This window comes from Coloeus monedula (genome assembly GCF_965178545.1).
Source record: "Coloeus monedula genome assembly, chromosome: 3".
In the NCBI taxonomy this organism is placed as follows: domain Eukaryota; kingdom Metazoa; phylum Chordata; class Aves; order Passeriformes; family Corvidae; genus Coloeus; species Coloeus monedula.
This window is the reverse complement of record NC_138783.1, coordinates 45773732-45801235: the sequence shown is the minus strand read 5'-3', so window position 1 is coordinate 45801235 and position 27504 is coordinate 45773732. Positions and strand designations below refer to the sequence as shown.

Genomic DNA, 27504 nt, shown 5'->3' with positions numbered 1-27504 from the left:
AAGTGCCATGGGATCTTATCATTAAAAGATAAAACAGCAGTTGAATCACAGTTCTCACCTAATAGCAAGAAAGTCTCCAGTCTTCAAAGATTTATGCATACAGCTAATTTTATGCAGTTGAAGAACCACAACTTGTTTCAGACCACAGAATTTTTCAAATTGCTTAAAATTAGGCATAATATATGAAACTTGTCACAGAATCGAGACCTATAGACTTACTTGGAAAGTCATAGCAAACATACTTTTCAAATTAAAAAAATGAATATTCCTTCACAAGAGAGTATCAGTCTTGATTTGTCTTTTGTATTCACATTAGTGTTTAAGCAGTCTGTGTACCATTTCTTTTATGAATCAAATATTTATCACAAAAAGGTCCCTGCCAACTTAGAAATTGTATTTTAAAATCTTTCCAGTTCCATTACTGTTATCTTCCATTCCCAAACTTTTTTTTTGAGTAAGAATTTTGCTTTCAACTTTTTTCTCTGATTTTCAACTTAACTTAAAAAATGTAATTCTGAAGTTTGAGGGAATTTGCTACATAAGCCAGAAATGTTTTTCAGCTGACTAAATACAAAGAGTGTGGGGAGACAGTGTGTTAGAAAGGTCAGTATAAATGAATGCTATGAGAGGTATTTGGGGACACATATCTGAGATAAATTTTAATTCTTTTCCTTTTAAATGGACTCTATCATGATAAGCTTTCAAGTAACTTTGGCAAGTTGAAAATATTTGAAGATAAGCTATATTTATAGCGTAGCTCCTAAATGCAAAGATTGCTGTGAACTCTTATTTATGAGCTGAATAGTGTTATCTAGCTACAAAATGTTCACTTTTTTTTTTCAGTTTTACTAGTGGATGGATGTTGACTGTCTGGTAATTAGTTCCATTTCCACCACCTCCAAAGCATACAAAACAATGGGACTTTTTGTAAATTAACAGCACATTGTCATGTTAAAAGATTCTTCATCAGAGGAAGGGATTTCAGATTCCTTGAAACTAATCTCTCCTCTATTTGTTGTTTGGAGGGGTTTTTTTTGTTGTGGAGGAGAGATGGGTAGAAATTACAAAAATGCTCAAGGTTGAACAGGGCTCTGAGCAAGCTGACCTAGCTGAAGATGTTTCTGCTTATTGGAGGGAGGTGGACTAGGTGACCCTTAAAGGTTCTAACCTGTGAATAATAATCTTTCTAGCACACAAAGCAGCTTTGAAAACCCCTGAAGTCAACTTCTAGCCTTCAATATGAAGACCTTGGTAGGACTTTTGAGACTCTGGATAGAGATCAAGGTATCAGCTGGCCAACTTCTGTGACTGTCCAGTTCTGTCCAATTACCCTGTACCTTTCTAAGTATGCTAAGAACATTTTGTGTTACCACTTTTTGGAAAACTTGTCTTCCCTGCACTTACATCCTTACCTGCTTCAGAGTGTTTGTCTTGTAATCATAGGCAAGCGGATTGTTCTCATGTTTGCTAAAGTAAAATAGAAGTGATATTCTTAAGAGACCACATAAGTTTGAAGGGGCTAGAGAAGGCCTGGCTTTGTGAGACCTTCCATTTCAATCTGCTGTCTGACTTTGGGCAAAATACAATCTTACGATCCAGTTCCTGACTTACAAAGCCAAGCACTGATATTTCTTGTCTTCTGATTAGCTTGTCTGTTCAGCTCTGCCAGGAAAGTATCAAAATACTGTTAGCACACTGCATAGCCTACTAAAATCTCACATTTGGTTGGAGCTTACTGTCATATGTACTTATGTTAAATAAGTCAGACCACTCCCACGCTATTTCTCGTGAAATGAGGACATGTATACAAAAGATAGCTTGCCAGCTTCCCCCTCAACTTACAAATGGCTGATCATTGCCTTCTCCAATCCAGTTTATGCAGCATTTGGAGGGCGGGAAGACAGACAAGCATGATGGGTGGTCCTCAGACTAACTGACTGAATCCAGCTCTCAAGTCTTACGCTGCAAGAAAGGGTTTAGACAGAATGTAACAGGAGTTAATTTAAGCTGTTCCAATAGTAAATGAATGCTGGCACTAAGCCTAATGCTCTTGAGGGGATTGGAGTTCTAGCACAGAGTGAATCCTTCTTGGAACTTGGCCTAACACTCTTAAAAGACACTGAGATGTGGAAGTGGACCTTCAGGCATCAGGAGATGTATGTTTACTTGGTACTTTTAATTTTTTTTTTTACTTTGTAACATAACCTAAAAGAAGTATGTTTCCGCCAAACATGTTTTCCTAAGAATGACAGGACTCACAAGGGTTTTATGGTAGTATGGTTTTGTCTTTTGATGTGACTTTACATTACATTCATTATGCCTAAAAAGAGAAGACTGCATTTAAGCATTGTTACATAACTGTTCAGTGGGACTTTGAATCTTAAAGAAAAAATACATTTTAAACATTTCAGAAAATATTTTATTAGTATTTTCATCTGCTTTTTCAAATTTTCAGCAATGCAAAAACCTCTAGTACAAAGTCTGAAATCACCACATAGAAAGCATTTTTTAAAAAAGCAGGTATGGTATCTTGCTAAATGTAATGATTTCTGCTTACAAGAGCAAATGAGAGCAAACTGAGCAGGATAGGAAAGGAAGGTAACGTTTTAGTGCTGCAGCATATAGTAGCTGACGGCATTTGTCACCACATAACTCAATTTGTCTGGTGAAACTTGTGTTATATTTACCAGACTGTCACTGTCATTTCTACAGACCACAGAGATCTTTGCTTTCTGTCATAAACTAGTCTGCAGTGATACTGCATGGGGTGAAACAGGACCATGTCTGACTCACCAAGTGTTTTCTAGCTATTTAGGCGTGTGTTCTAGCACTCACAACTGTACCAGCACAGTGACTGTGAGCTAATGTGAGCAGCATTAGTGCAGCAGTAGCTTCGTATTCCTGGACCCTGCACCCACGAGGTGAATTTACTGTAGAGAGAAGGGGTGGCTAAGGACACTTAACTTGCCCATCAGCATTTTGTGCTTGCAGCCATATGAGAATAGCTCTCCATTCACACTGCAGTTGTATCTGTTCCAGGCAGGAAAGTTACCTGAGGAAAGACAAATGACCTACTTATTTGTTTTTACTTAAAGAAAAACTGAAAATGCCTGTTAAGAGTAATGAATTAAACCTCCTTGCCTGTGCTGTGGTTGTGTGCTCAACATCAAGGGATGTGGTATTCAGAAATCAAATCTCTCAGCCATCCTTTACAAGATGTTTCTAAGACATTGCCAGCACACATGAAGTGCTTGCTATTGGCTTATACAGAAAGTAAAGTACTTATAAGGTGTTTGTTCAAATACTATGTGTCAAACTATAAGAGTGGGACGAAAAATATTTTGTCTGTCTAGAGGGAAACAGAAATACACATTAGGAATTTCCTGCAAGTTTTACAGAAGAAGTGGGATTTTGCTGTGTGTTTAACAACTGACAGATTTTGTTCCTATGTTTTATATTGGGATTAAAAAGGCTTTTCCCATATGAGTTAGTTTCTAGGTCTCGGGAAATAGGAAAAAGATTTTGCAATGTACATTAGCATGTAGAGATGGAAATCATTCACCCCGAACGTTGCACTCCTGGGTGATTTTGCAACGAGCAGTCATTTGTGTTCCCCAGAGAAGGTGTTTTTGAAGGGTTTGTGTCCTGCTAAGGACTTGGGTCCTGAGATTCCTGAAGATGCCTCAAACACTTCACGGACTGACACTCATTGAACACCCCATGCTAAAGGAAGACTGGATAAATTCTGTGGTGCCATTAGTTAAATGACTGAAATTACTCTCTATGAAACTGAATTCATGACTGAATTCAGGTCAGGGAAGGAGAGTGAACTAAAATTACTTTGGTGGCACTGACGGATGATCACCTTTTGTCGGTGGATAGAGGGCAAAAAAGCATTTCCATGTTTCAGAGCCTGTACCACAACATTTGTGATGTTGACAACACAGTACTAGCTGTCATATCAAAAAGAGGTGAAAGATACAGTTTGCTAAAACAGACTGAGTACTTTCTGAAGGCCTTCAACCAAAGACCGAAGTAAGAGAAAATCGCATGCAGCTGTTCTCTCAGCAGTCTTTCTCCACACTCACATGGAGTGGCTAGGTGAACTACTTTCATATCACAGATACTGGTACTGCCAACATACAAATGACATTTAACTTCCTCTCTGCTTTACTTCATATGACCTTATCGTTAATTCCCAGATGGCCCAGTTTTTGAATGTGATCAACTAATGTTTGCGTGTAACCAACCAAGACCTAGAGAGCTTTTTAAAAACTATGGCAGCAAGAAAAAAAAAGCACTCTGAAGCATTCACAGTGAGTAACTGTCTTTTGGCACGACTGATGACTGCCAACCAAGTCATTCTGTAATGCATCTCAGTTAACACCTCTGCCACGACAATTTCTGTAAACTCATCTTCTGTCATCTGTATTTCATTAGAAACTCTACTCTGCCCTTGAAAAGGACGTTCTAAATTTGCTCATGCTTTTGTTGTTTCTGATCTGGATCACACACTGAGCAACACAACCATATGGGCCATCAATGCCTAGAAAATCATCAGCACCGGGTCAGCTCTGCTTGTGGAAGCTCACCTAACCTGCCTTGCTCAGTACCCCGGGCTTCCCGCAGGGCCTCGAACCCCACTCGTGACCCCTTGCTCCTCTTGTACTCAGCAGTAGGAGTCTGCTCTGGGATAAGAGTCACAACAAGGAATGAGGCGAAGCTGAGCTCTGTGATAGACACAGGGGGGTGGACGGGACACCCCTGGGGCCGGAGGACCGCTGCTGACATCGCCACTTTTCACTCCCGACCGCACAGGCTCGGCCTTCCGTGCCCCCTCCCCTGACACGACCAAACACCCGGCCCCTGCCCTGGCCGCCTTCCCTCTCCATCAGGAACCCGCCCGTCTCCAAATCGAAGCCTAGAAGGGGGCCCTGCCGCCTCCCCTCACCTGGGGGCTCCCCGGGCCGGGACGGAAGGAACGGGCGCACCTCCGCCTGCGCTACAGAACCACGGAATCAGTTAGGTTGGAAAAGACCTCTGGGATCATCGACTCCAACCTGTGGCCCAACACCGCCATGTCAACCAGACCATGGCGCTGAGTGCCACGTCCAGTCTTCCCTTAAACACGTCCAGGGACGGTGACTCCACCACCTCCGAGGGCAGCCCATTCCAATGTCTAATCACCCTTCCTGTGAAGAGATTCCTCCTAATGCCCAACCTAAACCTCCCCTGGCGCAGCTTGAGACTATGTTCTCTCGTCCTGTCGCCTGGGAGAAGAGGACAACCCCCACCTGGCTACACGCTCCTTTCAGGTTACCTCTCTGCCAGCTCCGTCCCCTCCGGTTGTGCGGGTGGCGTCGCTCCCGCTGGCGGAGCGGAGCCAGGGCGATGCCGGCGGGACCGAGCCGGAGCCGCCCCCGCTCCGCGGCCTCGGGCCCGACACTGCGCATGCGCGGCGCGGCCGCCGCGGCGCTTTCCGGGAAGATGGCGGCGGCGTGGAGAGCGGCGGTGGCGGCGGCTGCCCGAGCCCCGCTCCGGGGGCGGCTCGCCGAGATGCGGCCCCCGCGCAGCCAGCGCCGCTCGCCCGCATGGGGGGCCGTCGCCACCGCCGCCGCCCTGGTCGGGGGAGGCTGCCTGGCGGTGTGTTACAGCCGGCGGCCGCGCGTGATCCCCACGGTCCTGGCTGAGGTAAGGCAGCAGCATCCCCACTCCCGCCGGCCGGCGGGGCTGGGCGGGCGTGCGGGGAGCCGGGGCCCGGGGGCGGCCGTCGGCGGCCCGCGGGCGGGTCGGGGCCGCGGTGGTCGGACCCTGTCGTGAGACGGGACTTGGCTGCGGGAGCCCTCCTGGCCCCGGTGGTCCCGCAGGTAATGCGCGTCGCCGGCCCCCGTGGCATCAGCAGCGTGTCACTTGCGCCGAGCAGACCCGCCTCATCGACACGGACTCCGCCGATTTCCGCAGCGGGAGAAGGCAGGGTTTGCCTTTGCACGGAGCGCTTCCCCTCTCCCCTTGACGGCCCTGGTCGTGCCGGCCGATGGACCCGTGCGTTTTGCACAGACACACGGCCTGTACTGAGCTCCGCGTTTTGCTGGTAACTTTCGGGGGAAACTGCTGTTAAGACAGTCATGCATGTTTTTGTCTCTTAAAAAAATTATTTCACGGAAGTATACTTTTGTAGTTCATACTTTGTCTGAAATGCATCACACAGAATGATTTCCTTTTACTATGTCTAAAATGTGTGTTTTGGATGCTAAAATGTGATTGCCTTGGAGCATCAGGGCACAGTTGGAAGGGTATGCTCAAGGACAGACCGCTATTGTTTACAAAAAACTCTTTGTACACAGTTGCCCAGCTTTATCCTTTGCATGGAGGCTGTGAGCTTTTTCCTGTTCTTCCTTCAGATAAGAAGTTACTGTCAATTAGAGCTGATTTGTTACTTCAGAGCTGGAAGACCTAAATGCTTTGTAGGCCAGAGGGTTTGGGTGGATGGGGGAAGAGGTCAGTCTATGCTTGCAGTGCCATTCATCTACTTATATCTAAGAGGTTTTGGAAGTATTCGACAGTTTGTATGCTTTGATGTCTTATCTCTTAACAGTGTTTAAACAGGCTGAACTACAAGCAGATAAATACCAACCTTTGTTCTTGAGGACAACCTTTATTCTTGAGTCAAGAACAAAGAATGATTTTTTAAATTTTTTTTTAAATATTGTACTATTCAGTGTGGAAGATATCTAAGCTACATCTGCTTAGAAAACTCAATTTTTATTACATAAGCATTTTTCTAAATAGATTATCTAGTAGTCCTGCTTCCTTGGACAGCACATGCTAAACTTTAATCTTCTGTATACATCTCCTAGCTAGGAAAGCATGTATTACTTAGTAGATGTCCTACTGAAAACGTATCTTCTTGTTGCTTTTACGTTTAATTATGTGACTTTTTAAGCAGCATTGCATTACATTTTAAAAGTCTTTTAAGTCATTGAGACCAATTTCATATATGCATGGAACTCTTGCTTAAATAGATGTGTATGTAGGTATATATAAAAAGTGTTAAATGTGGGAAGTAATCACTTTTGAAGGGTGTTGAGTGAAGGGGTGTCACTCTGGTGCTGATGTGTTCTCGTGGAGTAGCTTCCCTGTAACGCATGGACAGTCCTACGAGTATGCTTTTAATAATTCTCAGGAGGAAGTCCAAAAGTCTAGGACCTATTTAACTGATTTGGTTTTGGAGACGGTAAATTGCTGGACTCTGCAAATGTTTAGTAGTTCAATTTGAACTTTTCAGTTTTCCAGTAAAGTGATTTTTGAAGAAGCTAGTTCTCCATATGTATTGTACACCATACTCCTGCAGGTAATGTACATTACTGAGCTTTTTGAAACTACCTAAGAAATGACCATGCAGAGCATAATGCTGCAAGTGGATTGTGAAAGCTACACACAACAGAGTGTACAGAGGAACAGAGTGATAGAGCCAAAGAGGCACGCTGCAAGTCTTTTAGGCAGTTTAGATGCGACTTGTGGCTTCGGATTGATGGAAAATATTCCAAAGTGAAACAGTGTTGAAACAAGTATGTCACCTTTATTACAAGTTTTGAAGCCATCTTTTTTTCAGTTCAGAGTTTGTGGAATCCTGAGAAATGGAGATTCTTTTCATGTTCTCATAGTGGATAACGTTACTTTCTGTTACTATTCCTTTTCATTGTAACTAATCTTAACCAGCCTTGCTTGAGCTTATGCTCGCAAACAATATGGAACTGTTTGTTCCTGTTGTAGTACGCTATGTAGTGGGAATGTTGGCAGCATGGTGTGTGAAATAATACAGGTTAAGGCAAGTATTTGAAATTAAACAGCCTAATTTTCATTGTCTTTGTAACAGAGGAGCATGTAGTGGAAATGTTTATACTTCTGTCTCATCAACAAGGCCTACTGGTTACTCCTGAGAGTGCTGCGAGATTATGCTACAGTGCTTTCCAGTTTTCCTTGGTAATAGTCTTGACTGTTGAATTGCTGCAAAATAGGTCGTAATTATTTAAAATATTTGACAGAGTGAAGCTGACGACGTGACAATGTATCTTCATGCTGTAAAGGACCAATATAATAAGATTTTATGCTTTTCAGCAGCATTACATTATGTTTAAAAAGTTCTGTCATTAAGACCAATGTCATGTCTGTGTGTGGCTCTGCTGTAAGCACAATTTGAGCCACTGAGTAACTTTCATTCTTGTCCTAAGTAAGACGTAACTACCATTAGTAACTTTGTTGCAGAGACAAAGACTTCACTGTAAATATGTCCTGTTTGTTTAGGTTAAGTAGTTGAAGTCGGTAACTCTAGATTTTCAGTTTTGCTTCCTAAAACTAGTCTCTGTCAAAGTAGTCAGACGTTTTTCAGCTTTTCCTTGTTCTAGGCAATTTTAGACATACAATTTCTAGAGAAGCTGGCAAACAGCATGCCAAAGTATATATTTTTTTTTTAATTCAGTATTTACTTTTTTTTTTTTTTTTCTTCTGAAGCTTTTGAATATTCTAAAATCAAAGACTGATACCTTTGGCATGTAGTTTTTTAAATCTGTTTTTAATTCCAGTTCTTTCTTCTTGCTGGACTGGGTTTAATCCTACTCATATTGGTTAGGGGCACTTCTGACTTATGCTCAGATTAAATGAAATCCAGCCTGTGTATGAGTCTATGCAGAATCAATGGTCTTGCAGGGTCAGATAATCTGTGTTCTTTTTGTGAGTTGTATGGATAGTGTCTGTTTTATTTTGTAGTGGCTTATCTTTGGTTACGGTGTTTTAATATAATTGTTTATTCTGACAATAAATTTTCAGTTCAGGGTTTTCTGTAAAACTTTGGGCCAGGTTTTTGTCACTATTTTCGCTTGTCTGTTCTTAGTGTACACTAAGTGGTTAACATTTCAGTAATAAAACTTCCTATATTTAGTGTAATATTATGTCAGATGTAGTCTTTCATGATTTATGAAGTTACTTTCATTCCCTATCTCCATTTGCTGACCTACTGTTTAGAAACATATAACTAATATATGTTGGAGGAAGTGTTGCTTGTAAAATGCTACAAAGATTATTTTAGCAAAATGAACATAATATTTCTGAAACTTTTTTTTTATAGATACTAGGTTTTGGTTCTATCTACACTTGTTATTTACCAGTGAAGCTACACTGACAATACCCAAACCAGATATAGCTTGTGTTGGGAAAAACTAGATCAATTTTCATTTTTTTAATAAAATGAGCTAATCAGCTTGTATCTAGAGGAGAAAAAAAGAAGGGAGGGAATAAGGGCTTTTGTTCTAGCAGTGTAACTCAAAATGGGGATTTATGTTGAATTCCCTAGAAGTGCTTCTTCTATTATCCTAACCAACACAGCCAGGTCAAAAATGTTCACACGGCACTGCATACTGCATTGATACTATACAGGCTACTTTTCTTCTTCAGTAGTGGAATTCAAATGACACAATGGTATATGGTTTGTAACCTTGATCAGACTTGCAGTATTGTCTCTTGTGCCTTGATTCTCTCAGAGCTTGCAGTTTGCTGTCCTAACATGGCCCACTCCAACTAAATTAGGAACTTCCCAACGGACTGCAGGTTCGATTTTAGACGGGCGAGAACTGCAAATGATAAGAAAGTTCTGAGAAGCAGCAGGCTGCCAGAGGCAGTATATCCTGCCCCTGCTGAGTTTTTTATGGCCATGTGTAGGTCATTCGCTTCAGAAAGAATATAATTTGATTTGCCCTTGAAAAGTTGCCATCCCTGCAGCATGTCACAATTTGTGCCAAGTCTAAGTCACTGTTTTCCAAATGAGTCTGACTGGAGTTGTTACTAGCACATATATGTGCAAAGCTTTATGTGTGCAAAGTCTTGTCTGCTTCTAAACATTATGTTTCAGCATTCTCTGTTTAGGGTTGCAGGAGCATTAGCTGGTACTTAAATATTTGATAAAGCTTACCTGAGGTAAAGAGGAAAACATAGCCTACTAAAAGCCTTTTTTGGGGTCAATTCTTGTTAATACTGTTACATGATTGCAGTGTGATTGGTTCTCTTACCTTTTCTACTGCTGCTGTCCTGCATCAGCAATCTTCTTCAGTTATTCCAGATCAGAGGAGACTCAGTTTTTGTCCTGGAGGTCTTAAATACATACATTGTATTTGATCATACTGAAAATATTAAGATAGTGCTTATAACAATTAACAAACACTTTGTGATAATTTGCAAAATATTTTTAAGTGTCTGAAATTCTATTTAAAATACATTTATTGAAACAATTCTATTTTGTACTGCATTAATTTTTTTATTTCACTTTAAACTGCATTAAATGTTTCATCATTTTTCGAGTGTCCATGATTCTTAAGAGATGCAAAGACGGGAGTGGTGACTCTGTATGTCACACTACCCACACGCTACATGGGAGTGGTGACTTTGTATGTCACAATATGAAAACTATTATTCTGCACAACTGGGAGTAAAAAACTTTGAGTGATTAAAACTAGAGCTTAGATTTGTTTTCCAGGTCTCTATGTGTACCCACCACAAAAATGTGTGTACAAAAATGTACATTGTTTAAAGAAACCAGGATACCGTAAAAGATTCTCCAAATGCTAGTTTGTTCAGGGAATGCTCCCTTGGTTCTGTCACTGTGGAAAGGCAAAATAGTATACAAACAAATCTTAGGGCTATAGAGAACTCAGTACCACAGCTCATAGGATAATCTAGGGAGAGCATATATATTAAATATAATTTAAGTTTATCAAGGGTTTAGTAAAAGCCTCTGGACTCCCAGAGGAAGTTCATAAAAATAGCTTTAAAAGTTTTGTAATCCTGCCTGTGTTTTTTGGTGACACTTTGAGATGTGAGCTGTGTCTCCAAAGAGATTGAGCTGAAATATGGTTGTTTTAGGCAAGCTCCAATATTTTGTGCATGGTTTCTTCTCAGGTAAAATTTCCAACCCAGATCAATAAAAAATTTTCAAAATAATGTCTGCTATAAGCATGTTACCTGTCTAGTATATATTTGTTTGATTGGTAACCTCTGGAAAAAACATCCAAAATAATTGTAATCAGTTGCATGCAGGTCAAAACAGCATTTTGTTTAAATCATCTGAATTAGTTTCTACAGAGCAGTGGAAGGAAGAAGTGCATAGCTCTGGGATTTTAATTGTTTTTTTACATATCCGTAGTTACCAGGATCGGTTTGTGACTTAAGTTAGGCATACACTGCTTCTAGGTCACGCTTTCTCACTCACTATATTTATGTGGTTTTGGGGTTCTTTTTGGAATAGTGTTACTTAGGAAAGTAAGCTATGCATAATAACTGCATGTAAAGGATTTTTTGGCCAGATAAAAATACACCTGATGTTTAAATTCAGTCACCAAATAGAAAAAAAAGAGCATATTTCTTATACATTAATAAGGATTCCTACAAAGTTACATGTTAGTGCTTTGAATTGAGACACTGATGAATTGTGTTAGAATGGGAATTTTTGTGAGGGCATCTTTGTAATGTTTTAAAAGCCTGGTTCGTGCTGAGGAAAGAACGTTGCTATTAAGATGAGGTGTCTTGATAAACATAGAATCTGGGATAAAATTGCATATGGATTTGTAATGATGTATAGAATTGCCTGGAGGGAGGAGTGTGGTTCTAAAATAGTAGCAGAAAGGATATGTGCAGTCTAATCTAAGAAACATACAAGAGGATTCTTGTGTTTACTCTATCATCAAAAGAAAAAGTTTGCCTGCTTTTGATGGAGTAAAAATCCCAGGATAGCTTCTTTTCTCCTCAGTAATATTTTAAAGTGTTTATCTTCAAGTGTTTATTCTATTAGAAATTGAGGATGCAGATGCACATAGGCGATTACTGGGATGCTCACTAAGTAAAATTAAGCATGTATAACATAAGTCTGCGTCATAATGTTTTAACATGCTTTTGAAACTTAGTGCAAATGTTTGTAATCCACATCAAACAAGCTGCTTAGTGATGGGTTGCAGGCTTCAGAGAAGACTCACAGTGGAATTCAGCTTGTGTGAACCTGACCACAGGGTTACATTATTAATACTTAAAATCTATGTAGTAAAACAATGCCATGTAAAAGTAATGAAAATTATCATTGCTGTTGTGGGTTGGAGCATCTTTAGGCAAGGATTGTTTGTTTATTTCTTTGGGTTTTTAAATCACTGTCTTGCTTTACAGCTTCCTTAAAGGAAGGGACAACTTCCTCAAAATGCCCTTCTGTCTTTTTGTATCTTATCTTGCTGCTGGTTATTGTTCTCGTTGCTGCTGTTCTGAGTGGAGCAGGACACAGCACAGCAGAGCCAGGTAGTGGTTCCCTGCACAGCCCTAGATTTCTGTTCTGGTTGTAGCATAGTTGGGAAGGTGTTAGAGGATTCTTACTGCGTCTTCAGGTTGTATCCTTGAACCATCTACAAGATGGTGCCTTTAAATCTTCCTGATGAAGGGCCTGCGAGACTGGCAGCCTTTGGAGGAGGACCCAGTTGGATTCAAGGTGCTTTGAACCCCTGGTGTTCCTTTCCAGCAGTGCCCAGCACTGGAGAGGCTCATTATCCAGCTGTGGTGAGCTGAAGGCAGTGCTCTTGTTGGCACGTGGTAGCATCCATCTCTCTGCCAGCTTCATGGTTTATTTTCCACTGTATCTTTACTGCTATGTTTACTATGTCAATAAATATTACCAAAAAAAGGATTGTCATGGGTCATGACAAGGCAGTCATCTCAGTAGGTAAATGCATTCAATAGATTTGCTGAACAGAAAATGGGTATTCATTTTTTTAATGAAATGGTTCAGGTACCTATATGAAAGAGACCATTTAACATAATTTATACACATGCCGTCTAATTCAAGTATATCATGTGAATATATTCCTATTTTTTTTTTTCTTTACTGTGCATCTAGAAGTAAACTGAAGTACTACAATTGGTTTGGTTCCGAGTGTAAATGACTTGTAACATTGTTGCCTCCAAATTCATCTTCAATAAATGAGTTTTGGATAATAGTTTCAAAATATTCTGAAAATAGTGTGGGCTCAAAACATGCATTTTTAAACAACATTGCTCCTTTTTTTAAGCATTGATAAATATGCATCTCCCCTGCAATTAGATTGCTAGCTCAGCCTATCCCGATCTTTTTTCTTTACCTTAAATATGCTTCAGTATTTCTGAAACTGTTCCTCTTGTGCAGCCAGTGGGGGTAACCTTAGCTACCTCTTGTTTAATTCTGTATTTCACTGTGTTATGGAAATACTGTATGTATCAGGTATCCATCAAGCAGTCTAAATCAATAACTGGGATATTAAATATATCACAAACTTCATTCTCAACATTAGTGACATACAGACATTGTCACGTTATGTGCCTAAAATAGAATGTGGTATAGGGAGTGTGGAATCTGTAGGACCATGATGTTATAATTAATTATACCCTTACATATTACTTATGTATGTGCATTTGTTTCACAACTTTAAATATATGGTGGTAAGTGGCGTTTGCTTCAGTATCCTTTTCAGCTTTTTGAATGTGAAATATTTATGTCCTGAAGTTCCTGGCTTTGAAAATATTTACATTTATTCCCTTCTCTGTGTGCATGGAGATTCTTTGTGCAGGTGTCTTCATTGATACTAAAACAACATGATGTCAAATGTAATCTTAGAGGTCAAGGTTAAAATTTAGCTATCTATCTTTCATCTGATCTGCCACATTTTCCTTGAATTCACTCTTGCTATATAACTTCAGTGATTAAATAAAATCTAACTAACATTCTTTCTAGGCACTTTGATACATTCTTGGACAGATTTGGACAGATGGGGTGAGTTAAGCTGCATGGTTTTGTGTTTTTAGCTAGTGAAGTAAAAGGTTAGTGTTTGAGAATCTTTGGCTGTTTATGTTAATGGACAAATATAAACAGATAAAATAGCTTGCCTGAAAACAAAAAATAGATTGATTAGAAAGAGTTGCACAAAATAATATTCTGATTTTAAAGAAAAGAACCTCTAGAAGAAACTAGCATATATTTAGTGGTGATATAAGACTTTTTCTCCAGTAAATACAGTAGATGGTTTCAATTTAGATCTTACAAAGTTTCTTTTTCATTTGGTTTCTTAGATGGAAGCTCTGTTTGCCTTTTTTTTCCCTAGAAACTTTGAGCATATTGATAATTACCTTTTCTTTTTTTAGTTTTTGTAAGAAAAGATCTGTACAAGCTGTAGTGACTATTCTCCTATTGCTGCTGCTTTGTACTGTTCTCCAAATGCATTTGCTGGGTTAGCGTGAGAGCTCTGTATTACACTTACTTGTAGACTTTTGTGTAACATTGTGGCTGACTGAATATTCCTGGCAAGTGGCTCAGCATTTTGGAAACATAATCTAGGCAGAAAGAACAAATAACTCAGAATCTAGTTTAAATAATCATCCAAGATGGAACTGTGTGAAATGCTCGTTCAGAACACGTAGTAGACTGTAGCTCCTTGGTGCTACTCACTGAGCTTTTTATTACGCGTAGAACTAAAAGACACGAGAAGGGAGTCTTGTCAGCTTTAAACACCAGACGTCATTTCAAGTAGTTCCTCAAGGTTTGTGTCCCTTTCAGGGTAGGAAAAATTTCAAGAATGACTGTCTTGCACTCACGTAGTCTATAAAAAGCGCTTATAGCAGATGTAGCTAATAAACATTATCGGTACTGATACCTTCCCTGCTCCTTTGCCAAATCATCAGAGAAACTCCTTCATCTGCCTCCAAAAACTGCACAAACTCTAGCACAGATGGAAAAGTTATGTGAAATGAAGAAAATTGGTGTTTCCAAATACTTTTTTCTTAATCTTCCTTTTTTTTAAAAAGTAGGCATTTTCTTTGTTAATGCCTTTTATTGGGGATACTGTGATATTACAATAATATGTTAACAAATAATGCTGTAATATTAAAACAACATATACTGAGCTGCATGTAAAGCTATGTACATATATATTTGTAATGTAAATTTTGATATATTAGTAAGGATATATATGCATATGTATAAAATATACTTAAAATACAGACTGTGTGAATACAATAATAAAAAATAAATATAAGAATGTGTTAGTAGAGAAATTATGGAATTTATTTTGAAAGTTTCTAGTCTAAATGGAGGTATGAGATATGCTCAGAATTTAAAGGACGAAATCTGCCTGAAGTTCTATCAAAAGCTTCTTCTGGTGGCCCTGTAAGAGGCAGAGGTCTGTGTGCTGCCAGATCAGGCTGGGCTTTGAACTTGACTGCATGGGCTCACTGATGTGAGATCTTGCCAAGGAGAAAAGCATGAAGTTCTGTCATATTGTATTGCTCCCCATCACGAAATGGACTTTGTAATTATATTTTATGATCTCACAAATTTGCCAAAATGAACTTTATTTTTCAGGAGAGAAAAGTCTTAATGGTTACGTATTGACCACATTATCTGACAGTCTGCTTTTCCTTTTATATAACAAACCTTAATAGCATAGCTGACAGAATAATTGGTTTGGAGATATAGTGCAGCTTCTGTACCAGTCCTCTCTGGGCTTGTTTTTGAAGCAACTGTGGACTTGCCTAGTAATTTGGTGTTTTTAATGGCAATGCAAAATCAAAATTTTACTCAGCATGGAGACTAAGAAAGTGCTCTTTACTTTATAGCCTTATATTGTTTAAATGCAAAGAGACAGTGGTCTCAATAGCCTGGGGTTGTCACGATGAAATGTTTTCCCTTGCTCATTACACTCTAATGACTTTCCCTCGGGTTATAGTTCTTACTTGGAAATGCAGTAAAGCTGATGGATAAAACATCTGGCACCTTTTTTACTGAAAAATAGTCTTGATGGTCTTAGGCATCAGGGAATACAGTAGTATCACTGCTGTGTTTGGGAATAAGTAAACAATTACAGGCTTCTGCTGAAGATGCGGAACAGCAGGAAGAAACACTGTAATCTCCAAAAGATGAAAAACACAATATGCAACATGTATCAATTTAAAACCAGCATTTCCCAGATCAATTTAGATGATTTTATCTAATGTAAAGCATTAATATTAAATCTGTACTGTTCAATAAGCAACAAATGAAGAGAATTAATGCTTGGCTTAGTTATTCACGTTACAGAATCACAGAATAAGCTCGGTTGAAGGGGACCCTGAAGGATCATCAAATCCAACTCCTGGCCCTGCACTGGACCATCCGAAAGAGTCACACTATGTGCCTGAAAGTATTATCCAAACAGTTCTTGAACTCATTCAGGCTTGGTACTGTGGTTCTTAGATGTTCTTCATGAGATCCATCTCCACTTAAGAGAAACTTTCCTGCATTTTGTTGTTGTCATTTAATCCCGATTGTCAACTACACATCTCACAGCCCCTCATTCCCTCTCTCCTTCGGGGAGGGAGCCGGAAGAGTAAAGAGGAGAAAACTTGTGCGTTAAGATACAGACAGTGTAACAGGTAAAGTGAAAGCTGCATGTGCAAACAAAGCAAAATGGGATTTTTTTCACCACTTCCCATGGGCAGGTAAGTGTTCAGCCATCCCCAGGAGAGCAGGGCTCTGCTATGCATAATGGTGACTTGGGGAGGCAAACACCATCACTCCAAACATCCCCTTGTCCTCCTTCTGCCTCCAGCTTTATACACTGAGCATGGCGCCATATGACACCCTTTGGTCAGCTGGAGTCAGCTGTCCGGGCTATGTCCCCTCCCAACTCCTTGTGCACCCCCAGTCTACTCACTGGTGGGCTGGGGTGAGAGGCAGAAAAGGCCCTGGCTTTGTGTGAGCCCTCCTCAGCAGTTAGGAAAACATCCCTGTGGGTATCAACACTGTTTCCAAATCCAAAACACAGAATTAATTCTTTTCCAGACATGAACAGCACAGTTGTGTCCACAGTAGAACATCCTGGGAAGTTGTTTGTTTGTGTGCTTTAAAAGCAAGTTTTATTGCTAACCTGCACAGATCGGAGAAAACCCTTTTTCAGTGCTTCAGACAAGGGCAAGATCTGGTTTGTCTTTCTGAAATGTTTGTGTCACTAATGTAATTTAGGGGAATACTTCTTTTCAATGGTACAGTTACAGCAGCTACCTGGAAAATGTGGATATGTTTTAGCAAGTTTGCAGTCAGAAAAATTAAGTCTTTCATGTTCTGATTCTACAGAAATCCTGTGGCTAGGCACATAAGGAACAAGTGAGTGATGGAAAGAGAGCTACTAAAACAATATGCAGATTCCAGTGGTGTTCAGCTGAGTAAGCTCTGCAGTGTGTAGATGCTTTTCCTGCACTGTGACTTGTTTTGTCTGCCATTATTTTCTTCTAACCCTCCACCAGATTACCTGGCAGAGCCTACTGCTGTTTTTTTCTTTACTTAAGTGAGAATTTTTTAAGCTCTGTGAACTCTTTTCATTTGAATTGGAGTAGACATCCTATTAACCATTAAGACCATCCTATAGGGAAACTTCTCAACAAAATCTTAAAATATGTTTGGATTAATTTATAATAGTGAAACATACTCTATTTTGTCATACACAGGTAAAATGTGTGTTGTAATTTGTCGTTCAAATTAAACCAACTTCTGTATTATATCAGAGCTGGAGTTTGGTTTTATAGCTTGCTTGTTATTGTATGTGGGTGTTTTACTATTGCAGTATTTCTCCTTCTGGGAAAAAAAAACAATTGTTAACTTTTTCACATAGAGCTGTAGCTAAGCACTTCTGCAAAGGCATTTGTGCTTGTCTTTTTGAGCTCTTTCCTGGAAATTTCTTGAAAAAGAGTACTAAAGATCTAAAAAGTCATAAGTAACAGCATTTAGGCTGTTACTATGTCCATTGAGGAAGGACGGAACATGGAAAACAAAAATAGCAAAAACTAAAGCAAGTCTTCTGTTTCTGGATTAAAAAAAAAAAATCCCTTAAAACTTTAGATTTTAGTTTAGCTGAAGAACCATAATGAATGATAAACAGTGTAAAGGGTAAAAAATTACTTTTTCTAGAACACGCTGTTTTCTTTTATTCTGAATATACCGATTGTATGTAATGTTCCTGCTCAATCTTCCAGAAAAATACTGTGGGAAATTGCTGACATACTTTTTTCCTAACTGCTGTTAAATTTGGAAAACTGACAATGTCATATTGCCAAATGGTGTTGCATTGTTATTCTTTAATTTTGTGTTCTTGCTTCTCTTCAGCCTCAACAATGAAAACTATAAAGAAAAATCTAAATATTTAGGTGCACCAGAACTGTTGGATGTGCTAATTAAGCAGAGTTTGTATAGCAATAAATACTAGATTCTTTATATTAAACAGTCTTATGGAAAATAATGCACTTTCACTGATAATACACCATTTGTTTACTGAATGCTTTTCATGGGTGCCTCACTTTATTATCTGCAGTGCAGAGTCCCTCAACAGTACTGCTTCTTGAAATGACAGCAGTGCAATCAAGATGCATTGTCAGAAATCATGGAACCGTAGTCAGATTCCTTGGTGTAAAACTTTTAAAGGAGTGTATTGTTTTCCAGTACAGATGGGTTTTTCCTTGCAGGGTACGCTCACTCTCTCTGGCAGTGGTTGGAGGTACCACTTCCAGTGTTGCAGAGTTCTGGTACTGACAGCAAACAGGGAGTGGTTATCCTGAGAGTCATCACATGGCTGAATCCTTTGTGGGTAGGATTTGTGAGACTGTAGTTGTGGGAGTAATAGGGCATCTTTATTCCTTCTTCATCTCCTGTAGCCTGTGGGTTAGGTCACTCTCCATCACTTCCAGGAGCAGCAGACTCCATGTGAGGGGCTGATGTGCCAGTAGGAAGCAAAACTACTTCCATTGCTGAAGCAAACATACTGCTCTGGGCTCAGCTTTGAATGCAGAGTTAGAAGGTGATGAGTAATGGAAAGCAGACACAGTGGCTCTGGGCCAGGCTGCATAGGGATTAAATTCTGGATGTGGTCTTAATAAGATGGAATGACACCCTTCCATATGGTTCAGTAGTGCGTGTGTGACTGTTTATCACCTCGATGAATTCATGTTGCATACATCCGGTTCTGGCCGTCAGAAACACCCAGCTGATGTGACTAGACCACTGTAAGTGGATTTAAAAGTTGCTTGCAGTTCTTCAAAGTGTATAAAACTTCATGCATACAGTATTCTTTGCATTCTGGAGGTCATGATTAGGCTGTTATCCTGCTATGTCAGACCTGGAGACTGTAAGTTTCCCATCACTGCGTGCTCGTGGGATGCTTCTGGCCCATTGAGTGTCCCTGTGAGTGTGAGTGGCAAAACAAAGTTGATGGACCCAAAATCCTTTATTTGAGCAGCTTTTGTAACTGGGAAGATTGCACAAGCTTTTTGGCCACCACACCAAGCTATAGACCATGTCTTTTCTGTTGGTAAACTTTGAATAGACAGATGATGTGTTACTGATGATGATCAGGTTATGTTGACAAAGCCATGAGACAATAATGATGTGCTTTTAATTGTGGATAGGTCATTGGTCCTTCAGGCCATAATTTGCAAAGAGCAGAGAACATGAATAGTTTTCATAAGAATTTGAAGGTGACATGCTAGCAACACTATGCAAAGCATGCCTATGCATCAGCTGAATAATTTTCTATGTTGAGATATTTTGCTGAATGTGTGAAACTTCTCCTATAGGCAGTTCATAAAAGCAGTTGTTCAGCTTCTGTAGCAAAAATTTCTTTTATTCCTTTATAATACTGGTCCTGCAATATTCCTGTTTAATATAATACTTTTATAGTAGAGGAAGCAGGGGATAAGAAAGTGGATCTTTTCTTCTCCAGGGACTTCTCTACTGTATTTTTGAACTGATATATGCCTAAGGCACTGAGGAAAGCACCCCGTGTTGTTGCAGTTATCTCAAAAAATGTTATTCTATGCAATAAGTATATGAAATAGCATAATTCATTTTGTGTTATTCATAAAGTAGGTATCCATGAAATGTCTGACATTAAAAGAAATTATATAGCTGTTATATATATTCATAAGCAACTTCTGTACCACATAGCAATGATAAAACAGTGCTTTGACAAGAGAGTAAGTGAAACTTCATGGTAGGATGATGTACTTGTCATATGTGTTCAGAAATCATAAATCAAGCCTTAAAATTGAACTGGTTGAAAATGTAATGTTTTTATTTAAGGTCATGTGAATTCTTTTTACTAGTTTTGAACCTCCAGGCCTGAAACTTCTGATCGTAAGGGCTAGAAGCATTTAAGTGAAAGATGAGATTTTTTCTCAGTATTGTGAACAATAATGTGACTTTCATAGAATTGTAGAATATTACAAGTTGGAAGGGACCTTAAAGATCATCTCCAACCCCCCTGCCATGGGCAGGGACACCTCTCACTAGACCAGGTTGCTCAAGGCCTTATCCAGCCTGGCCTTGAACACTGCCAGGGCTGGGGCATTCATAGCTTCTCTGGGCAACCTGTTCCAGTATCTCATCACCCTCACAGTAAAGAATTTCTTCCTAAAATCCAGCCTAAATTGCCTCTCTTTCAGCTTGTGCCCACTACTCCTTGTCCTATCACTGCAGTTCCTGACAAAGAATCCCTCTCCAGCTTCCCTGTAGGCCCCCTTCAGACACTGGAAGGTTGCTGTGAGGTCTCCACACAACCTTCTCTTCTGCGGGCTCAACAGCCCCAACTTTCTCAGCTTGTCTTCATAGGGGAGGTGCTCCAGTCCTCTTACCAGCTGCATGGTCTCCTCTGGACTTACTCCAACACTTCTGTGTCCTTCTTATGTTGGGAGCACCATTACTGTGCTGGTCTCACCAGAGCAGAGGGGCAGAATCCCCTCCCTTGCCCTGCTGGCCACGCTGCTTTGGATGCAGCCCAGGATGCAGTTGGCTTTCTGGGATGCAAATGCACATTGACAGATTATGTTGAGTTCTTTACCAACCATACCTCAAGTCCTTCTCCACAGGACTTTTAATGATGCCCTTTAATACTTTATTGATATCAAATGCTTTGCTAATATTCATGATGAAACTAAATGGAAGGATTGATGTATAAATACACTTTACTTTAGAGTTTAGACTTTAGAGTCAAGTGTAGGAAGAGCCTTGATGAGTTATATCACAAGGTGAGAAACTTCACTGAAGTGCCAAGGGGTACTACTTACCACAGTGAAAAACAAGCCTGTAGTGATAGAAAAAAGGCTGTAGAAATTGACGACTGCTTTAATCTTGTGGAATTCCTAGCTGGCTATCCATTTAATATCCTACTCCTTTCCTAATAGTTAGAGTTTGCTCCATATGACTTTTCTTGCTTTGTTGAGGGCTGCTGACCTTCAGGGAGAAAGAGGGAGATCACTTCCTATGCAGAAGCAGCTTGAGAAGATCTTAAGTTTGAAAAAAGAGAAAAAACAGTGAGAAGGAATTTTTTGTTACATGGAAATAGTTTAGAAATATAAACTTAGGTTGTCTTTATGTCAGCTGTTTTTGTAGCATCTTGTATGTTGAGTTAATTGTTAATAACAGGGTTTTCATGTACTGCAGCAAAACATGTGTAAACTTATGACACCTGAGCTATGAATCCTGAATTGAGATTTTACTGTGGGAATAAAAGCTCCCCCTGTTATTTTTTGTGGTGGTGTGGGAGTGTAGTGTTGCAATTCGTTTTTTTCTAATTCTTCACCTTATTAGCATAGGAATGAACAGCTGTGTTCATAATGCCAGGCTTGGTGTGGACTTCTAGTGGCCTTGTTAAAAGCAACAAGGCTGCACCTCAGCATATGATAACTATGCTAGTAAGTCCTGGGTATCTGCATTTCTGTACAGAAAGCCTCAGACTATTCTGTAGCAGTAAGTTTGCTGCAGAATGAGCAGAAGTTTTTTTTCAATTAGTTTTTTTCCCACTGAAAACAAAGCAGGTAGTTGTAGTCTGCAAAGTAGGAATATGGCTGTTTTGACAATCTTAGGAAGATTTCTACTGCGTACAACAGGGATCGAGAGGAGAAGTAATTTTTCAGAATAAGGAGAGTCTGAAGGTTGGGATATGAACTATTTAGTCTCAAATCCATGATCTGGATAGAGCAAAACACAAAATTCAGTCTGCATCTTTCAGATCAGATAAGTGTATTATCAACCAACTTACTGTGTATGCTGATTTATTGAAAAAAAAAAAAAAAAAGGCGCTTTCTGGAGTGCTGTCCATTTATTTCCCAAGTAAAAATATTTCGGTTCTTGTGGTACTGTTAGTCTGGGATAGAATTATGATTCTTTGGGAGCCAGAGCAAAAGAGACACAGAATTTCAAAGGTACACTATTTCTCAACCAGATTTGGGTACAACTAGGTGTAGTAAATATCCACAACTGAAGAAAATCAGTTTTGTAAGGAAATTTATCATTATCTTTTTTCTATCCTCTATATACGAAAAACTTCCTGATAAGGACTATTTTTTTTCTTAATGAAATAATCAAAGTAATTGTTTTTGAGTCAAAAATAATTGGTTTTAGGGACATTTAAAGGATTCATATGCAGATAACTTGGTATTCAAAGTACAGGTAGCTCAGTGTAACTCATGTAATCATCTGTGTGAACTGTGTTGTTAGTTTAATTTGCTGTTTTTAAAACTATTAGATTAGCATTGGGAAGATAGCACAATAATTTACCAAGTGCTAAACTGGGTTTAAAATCCTCCTTAATGGTATAGCCTGAAGTATGCATCTCAGTTGCGTTAAAGATACTAAAGTTAAAAATAAAGAGGAGGAGGAAAGGCATATCTCTGGTGTCAGCAAGGCATGTGTTAAGCTGATGTATAAAGGGAAGGTAATGGATCTGCTTGGATTCCAGCCAGTGGTGCCGGACACGGGCATTCTGCTGAGGCACATTCCGGGGCATTAAGAGCAATCCCTGAGTGTGCTGAGCCCTCTGCGTAATTGATCTTCCCCGTGGCCCACTCTGCCGGGGGCCAGGCATACAGTGGAGGTAATTTCATTAGCAGTGCAACTTGTTGGTAGTCACTTTTTCAGTTCAGGGCAGTGTTTGTCTCCTGACACTTGGGCGTGGAGAACTCCATTTGAATCTCCCCTGCAGGCACCATCTTTCGTCTTGCTGTTACTTTGAGTTGGGTATTGGATCTTGTCTCTGCTCTCAATTTCTGGTTGTAAGCAAGTCGTCTTAAGAAGATGGCTTTTCAGTCAATGTTTTATAAGCACTATTGGGGTTAGTTGCAAAATTAAGTGGTGGTGGTGGTATTTCCTTTTAACCTTTCTGTCATGTTAGCAACTTATTCTGATACTAGAAGCTGTTGGCTACTTTATAGCAACACTGGAGGAAAAAACTGTATGATGCATTTTTCTGAACACAAAGAGGAAGAACAGAAGGAAGAAGGAATTAGCCATCAGTGCAAGGCACCTATATATTTCCACAAGTAATCAAGCACCACAGTAAAACTCACTCCCTAAACATGTCCAGGATGGGAGTTTACATTCTCCAACCTTTGAGACGTATTATTCCCATTTTCTCCACCAACCTAATTTTCCACCTTTTCCCATTTTCTTGGCCAGTTGAAAGCAAGATGAATTAGCCATAAAACTTTATGTTATGTCTTCTGAAGTATAAACTTTAAAGACACTCAGAAATGTTTGCAGGCTTGGCCTTCTCCTTCCTATGCTCAGATCTTTTGATGACAAGGATACACCATTTTGTGAATTCCTCCAAGGTTGTCTTTAACTATGGGGCTTATTTGGCCATTTGTTTTATGGAATGACCAGAGGAAGCCTGAAAGTATAGACTGTAGCTTTGTATGTTTGGTAGTGTGCAACCTCTTTATAAAAAAGGTGTGTTATGAAAGCATTTAACAAAATAGAAATGTTTATAGTGTTACAGCTTTTAATTTCAACTTTTCATGCTAACAACTATGATTACTTTTCATTGTTATTGAAAAGTTCTTTTGTAACAAGACCTTTCAGATAAATATTTAATGTCAAGCTGAGTTGAGATTATCTAAGGATGTCATTATGCCCAAGGTAACTGTGACCTGCACTTTGTTGAGGTACCATGCCTTGAAAATATAAAATGACCTGCGTTTCTAGCGTGAGTATTTATACTCACTTTTTAAAAGCTTAGTGACCAAAATCTATTTTAAAAATAACTTGTTTTTCTGATGTGTTGATAGCAATTAATCCTTATTCAAAGATGTGCTATAATAAGTTAAGCTTGTTAAATTAAACTGATTTGCCTTTCACCTCTCCTGCCTTCTTAGAAAATCTTCCTACTTTGAGTGCTGCGTAATATTGTTTATAATTGTAGATGCAAAGAACTAGAAATACTGGACAGTGGAAAGTATAAAGGAAGGGATGGCACTTTCTTTCTCTAGCACTGGGAACATAGTACGTTGATGTCTGTCCTCCTCCACTCCCACAGCCTTTCTTAAGAAGCCAAAAAACTCGTGTTTAATTTGATGCTGTCATTTAACATTCTCTGTGGTTCTGGAACAAAGCTATTTATGCGTGGGACTTAAATAGTCATTCACAGCTGCTGCCAGCTTATACCCTGGTGATCTTTATAGCTCCTCATCCTCACACTGGAAAGACTTCTTTTAGATACAATATTTGATGAACACTGTGTTTCTTGGTTGGAGTCCTTGTCCAACCCTGTTCATGTTTCACACATTTAGGAGAACTGGCATTAAGATCATCTCTGTTAATATGGGGAGCCATAAGCACTTGAGAAGACAAAGAGCTTTAAGAACAACTAGATGTAATTGAGCAATAGTGGTGTGAAATGGTATCAAATAGGCCTTAGACTAGATAGTCTGTTGTGCCAACAGGAGAGTCGTGCTTCATTTTTGGCAAATCTCTCTGATTCTAAAAAGAGGCATTTTTTAAAATTGTAGTTGAACTACTTTGTCTAAGCTATGTAACTATCCTTTTTTAGTAAATTTTACTGAGCTTTCCCGAGCATTTAGTGTGTTAGGTGTCTAAAGAGAAGCTAATATGAAGTTGAACCAAAGGCAGTAGTGTTTACATTAAAAGAAAAAAAAATTGAAGCACTGAGAAATAGCTTATCATCTCTTTCTCAACTCTGTTATCTGTTCATTCATAATCCTATCAAAATAAAGATAAGAAAATAAATATCGAAATCTTATGTTGATGCTCTTATATAGAGTAGCATGGGAAAATGGCCCACTGGTACTTCTGACCTACTGTTGGACAACCCTCTCAGGCACATGGTGTGACTCTTGGGGATGGTGCCATGCAGGGCCAGGAGCTGAAGATGATGAGTCTTGTGGGTCCCTTCCGACTCAGGTTATTCTGTGATTTTGTCTTCCCAGGTAAGAATTTTCTAATTCTTTCTTCCAGTTCAGTTTTATGTTGTATTCCTCTTGCTTCTAAAGAGCGTTCTCAGCCACCCTATTCCCACTTTGAACTTCTTTGTGCATTTTGAATTAAAACAAGCATCTGTTTGAGGAAGAATGGAGAGCTGTATCCTATTTTGAAACTAAAACATATCTGTGAAAAATGATTTCAAGACAATGGAATAGTTTTCTTTCTACAGTAAGTAGTATAGCTTAAAGAAACAAAATATGTGCTTCAAGTTATCCGTGCACAAGTAAGTAAAGCAATCAATTTTCTAAAAGTTCTTTCACCTAATTTGTACAGATATTGCTGTACCAACCAGAACATAGCATTATGTGATTTACATAGTAAAGTATATAGGTCCCTAAACTGCAAACTTTTATGTTGTAATGAATAATGAGAATGTGTGTCTTAGTAGATAGGTACAAAATGTTAAATATGAGTAATGAAAAGGCACACAAGATACAGTTTGGAAAGGAATGTTATTTTTTAAGAGTTACTTTGTATTGACACTGAAAGTAATTACATGCATTCTGTTTACTTGCCTTCTATAATTCATTAGGGCTTTTAAGCTATTGAGTTAAAGATAGCTTGGTCTTCCCTCAGTAGAAGCTTTAATGACTAGCTTGAAGCCATTTTCTTTTAAGGAATTAATATTTAGACATAACATTAGCTATGGGGGTAATTAACGGGTTTAGAATAATTAATAAAATTTCAAGAACTGTAAATTGAGTTGCCTAGTATCAACTGTTAAAGGTTTCTTTAAAGGTTTTCTCTAATTAAAATGCTAAATTGATTTTATTTCATGAACAGGATATGGAAAAACATTGCTGTAATTTCTTTGTAGGCTTCATTAGACTTGACACTTCATTGAAATCAATCCTGGATTAATAATTTACTAAGCAGACACACAAGGCACTCAAAAAATCTCATTTGGTATTGCTTATTTTAAAACCTCTGAAATTTCATTTTATTTTTATTAGATTTGCTTGGTTTTATAAGAAATGTGTATAGCATGTATTGGTGGAGAGAAGAGGAAGGAGAGAGAGATGGGCTTTTGGGTTCAGTTTTGTGCCAAAACCAGTTCCTCAAGGGTGGAAAAAAGCCCACTAAATGAGACACAAAATATTCCACAATTGCATCTTGGTTGGCACTCTTCACTGATGTTTGAATTGAGCTAAGTTGATAGCACTGATATCTGAGAAAAACTAGAAGCACAACACATAAGAATGCACATTGTACCTAACTTCTTGTTTGGTATTCCTCCAAATACATAATTGCTTCTAGGAAGTTCCTTTCAAGTCTTCCAAATAATTTTTAAAAACGGACGTTACTAGCTGATGGGAGTGGCATCCCAAAGCTTCTGATCTCTGGTGTTAAATATTTTCAAGTGGAAAAAGTAATAGCTTAGAAAAATTTGATTGAAGATTACTTCAAGAAAAATGGATTTAATATGTGGTTGCTAAATTGACATGTGACCTATAAGAGATGTCAGACAGCAAGACTGAAGTGAAAGGACTGGGCTATGCTTTATTTAAATAATGCTTTCAGATGCTATCATACATACAGATTGTAATCAAAATGGCTATTTTATCTAAAGCCCAGGTAGAAACCATAAGAATCTGTATTTTATCAGTGAATTTCTCAGATTACTGCTCAGCCCAGCTTATTGCCTTCCTTTCTATACTTTCTTCTAATCAAAGAGGAAACAAACCTATGACCCAGTAATGGCCAACATAGTGTAGCAGGAGCAGTCACACTCACTGGTGTTTCACCAGAGAAGTGAGTTTTGTGCTACCTGTCTGAATGAGGTGCTCTGGTTATGAGGCGCATGAATATTGTTGGGTACGGCAAGGCCTTGAGTGTTTGTTTGGGACACCTCTTCCCCATCCCTAAAGATGTATTGACCATTTGAAGTTCATTTGTAGAATATTTTTAGTTTCTATGTATAAATGTATTAAATTACAAGGGATTCTTTTTTTTTAATCTTTTAAGTACTGTCATGCTTCTAAAAAAATGGGTGAGTTTTTTCTATGTCATGCATGTTTTTACTTCAGGAATAAACTAAAACTTCTTGCTTTTCTTGTATTACTGTGTCCATATGTGTCTGTACTTGATGCCTACATCTTAAAAAGGATAAGGCTTGATGATGACTAACATTTTATTAGCATTGTTATGTGATG

At 39.0% G+C, this 27504-nt stretch overlaps 1 protein-coding gene across 1 annotated transcript in view; it reads left to right on the top strand.

The window, feature by feature from the left end:
* The first annotated feature begins 5474 nt into the window (after positions 1-5474).
* Positions 5475-27504, top strand: part of MICU2 (mitochondrial calcium uptake 2) — a 142923-nt gene continuing 120893 nt past the window's right edge. Inside the window, exon 1 of the mRNA XM_082278636.1 lies at positions 5475-5691. Within this exon, the coding sequence (XP_082134762.1) occupies positions 5488-5691 (204 nt within the window). The 5' untranslated portion in view covers positions 5475-5487. The remainder of the gene's footprint in view (positions 5692-27504) is intronic.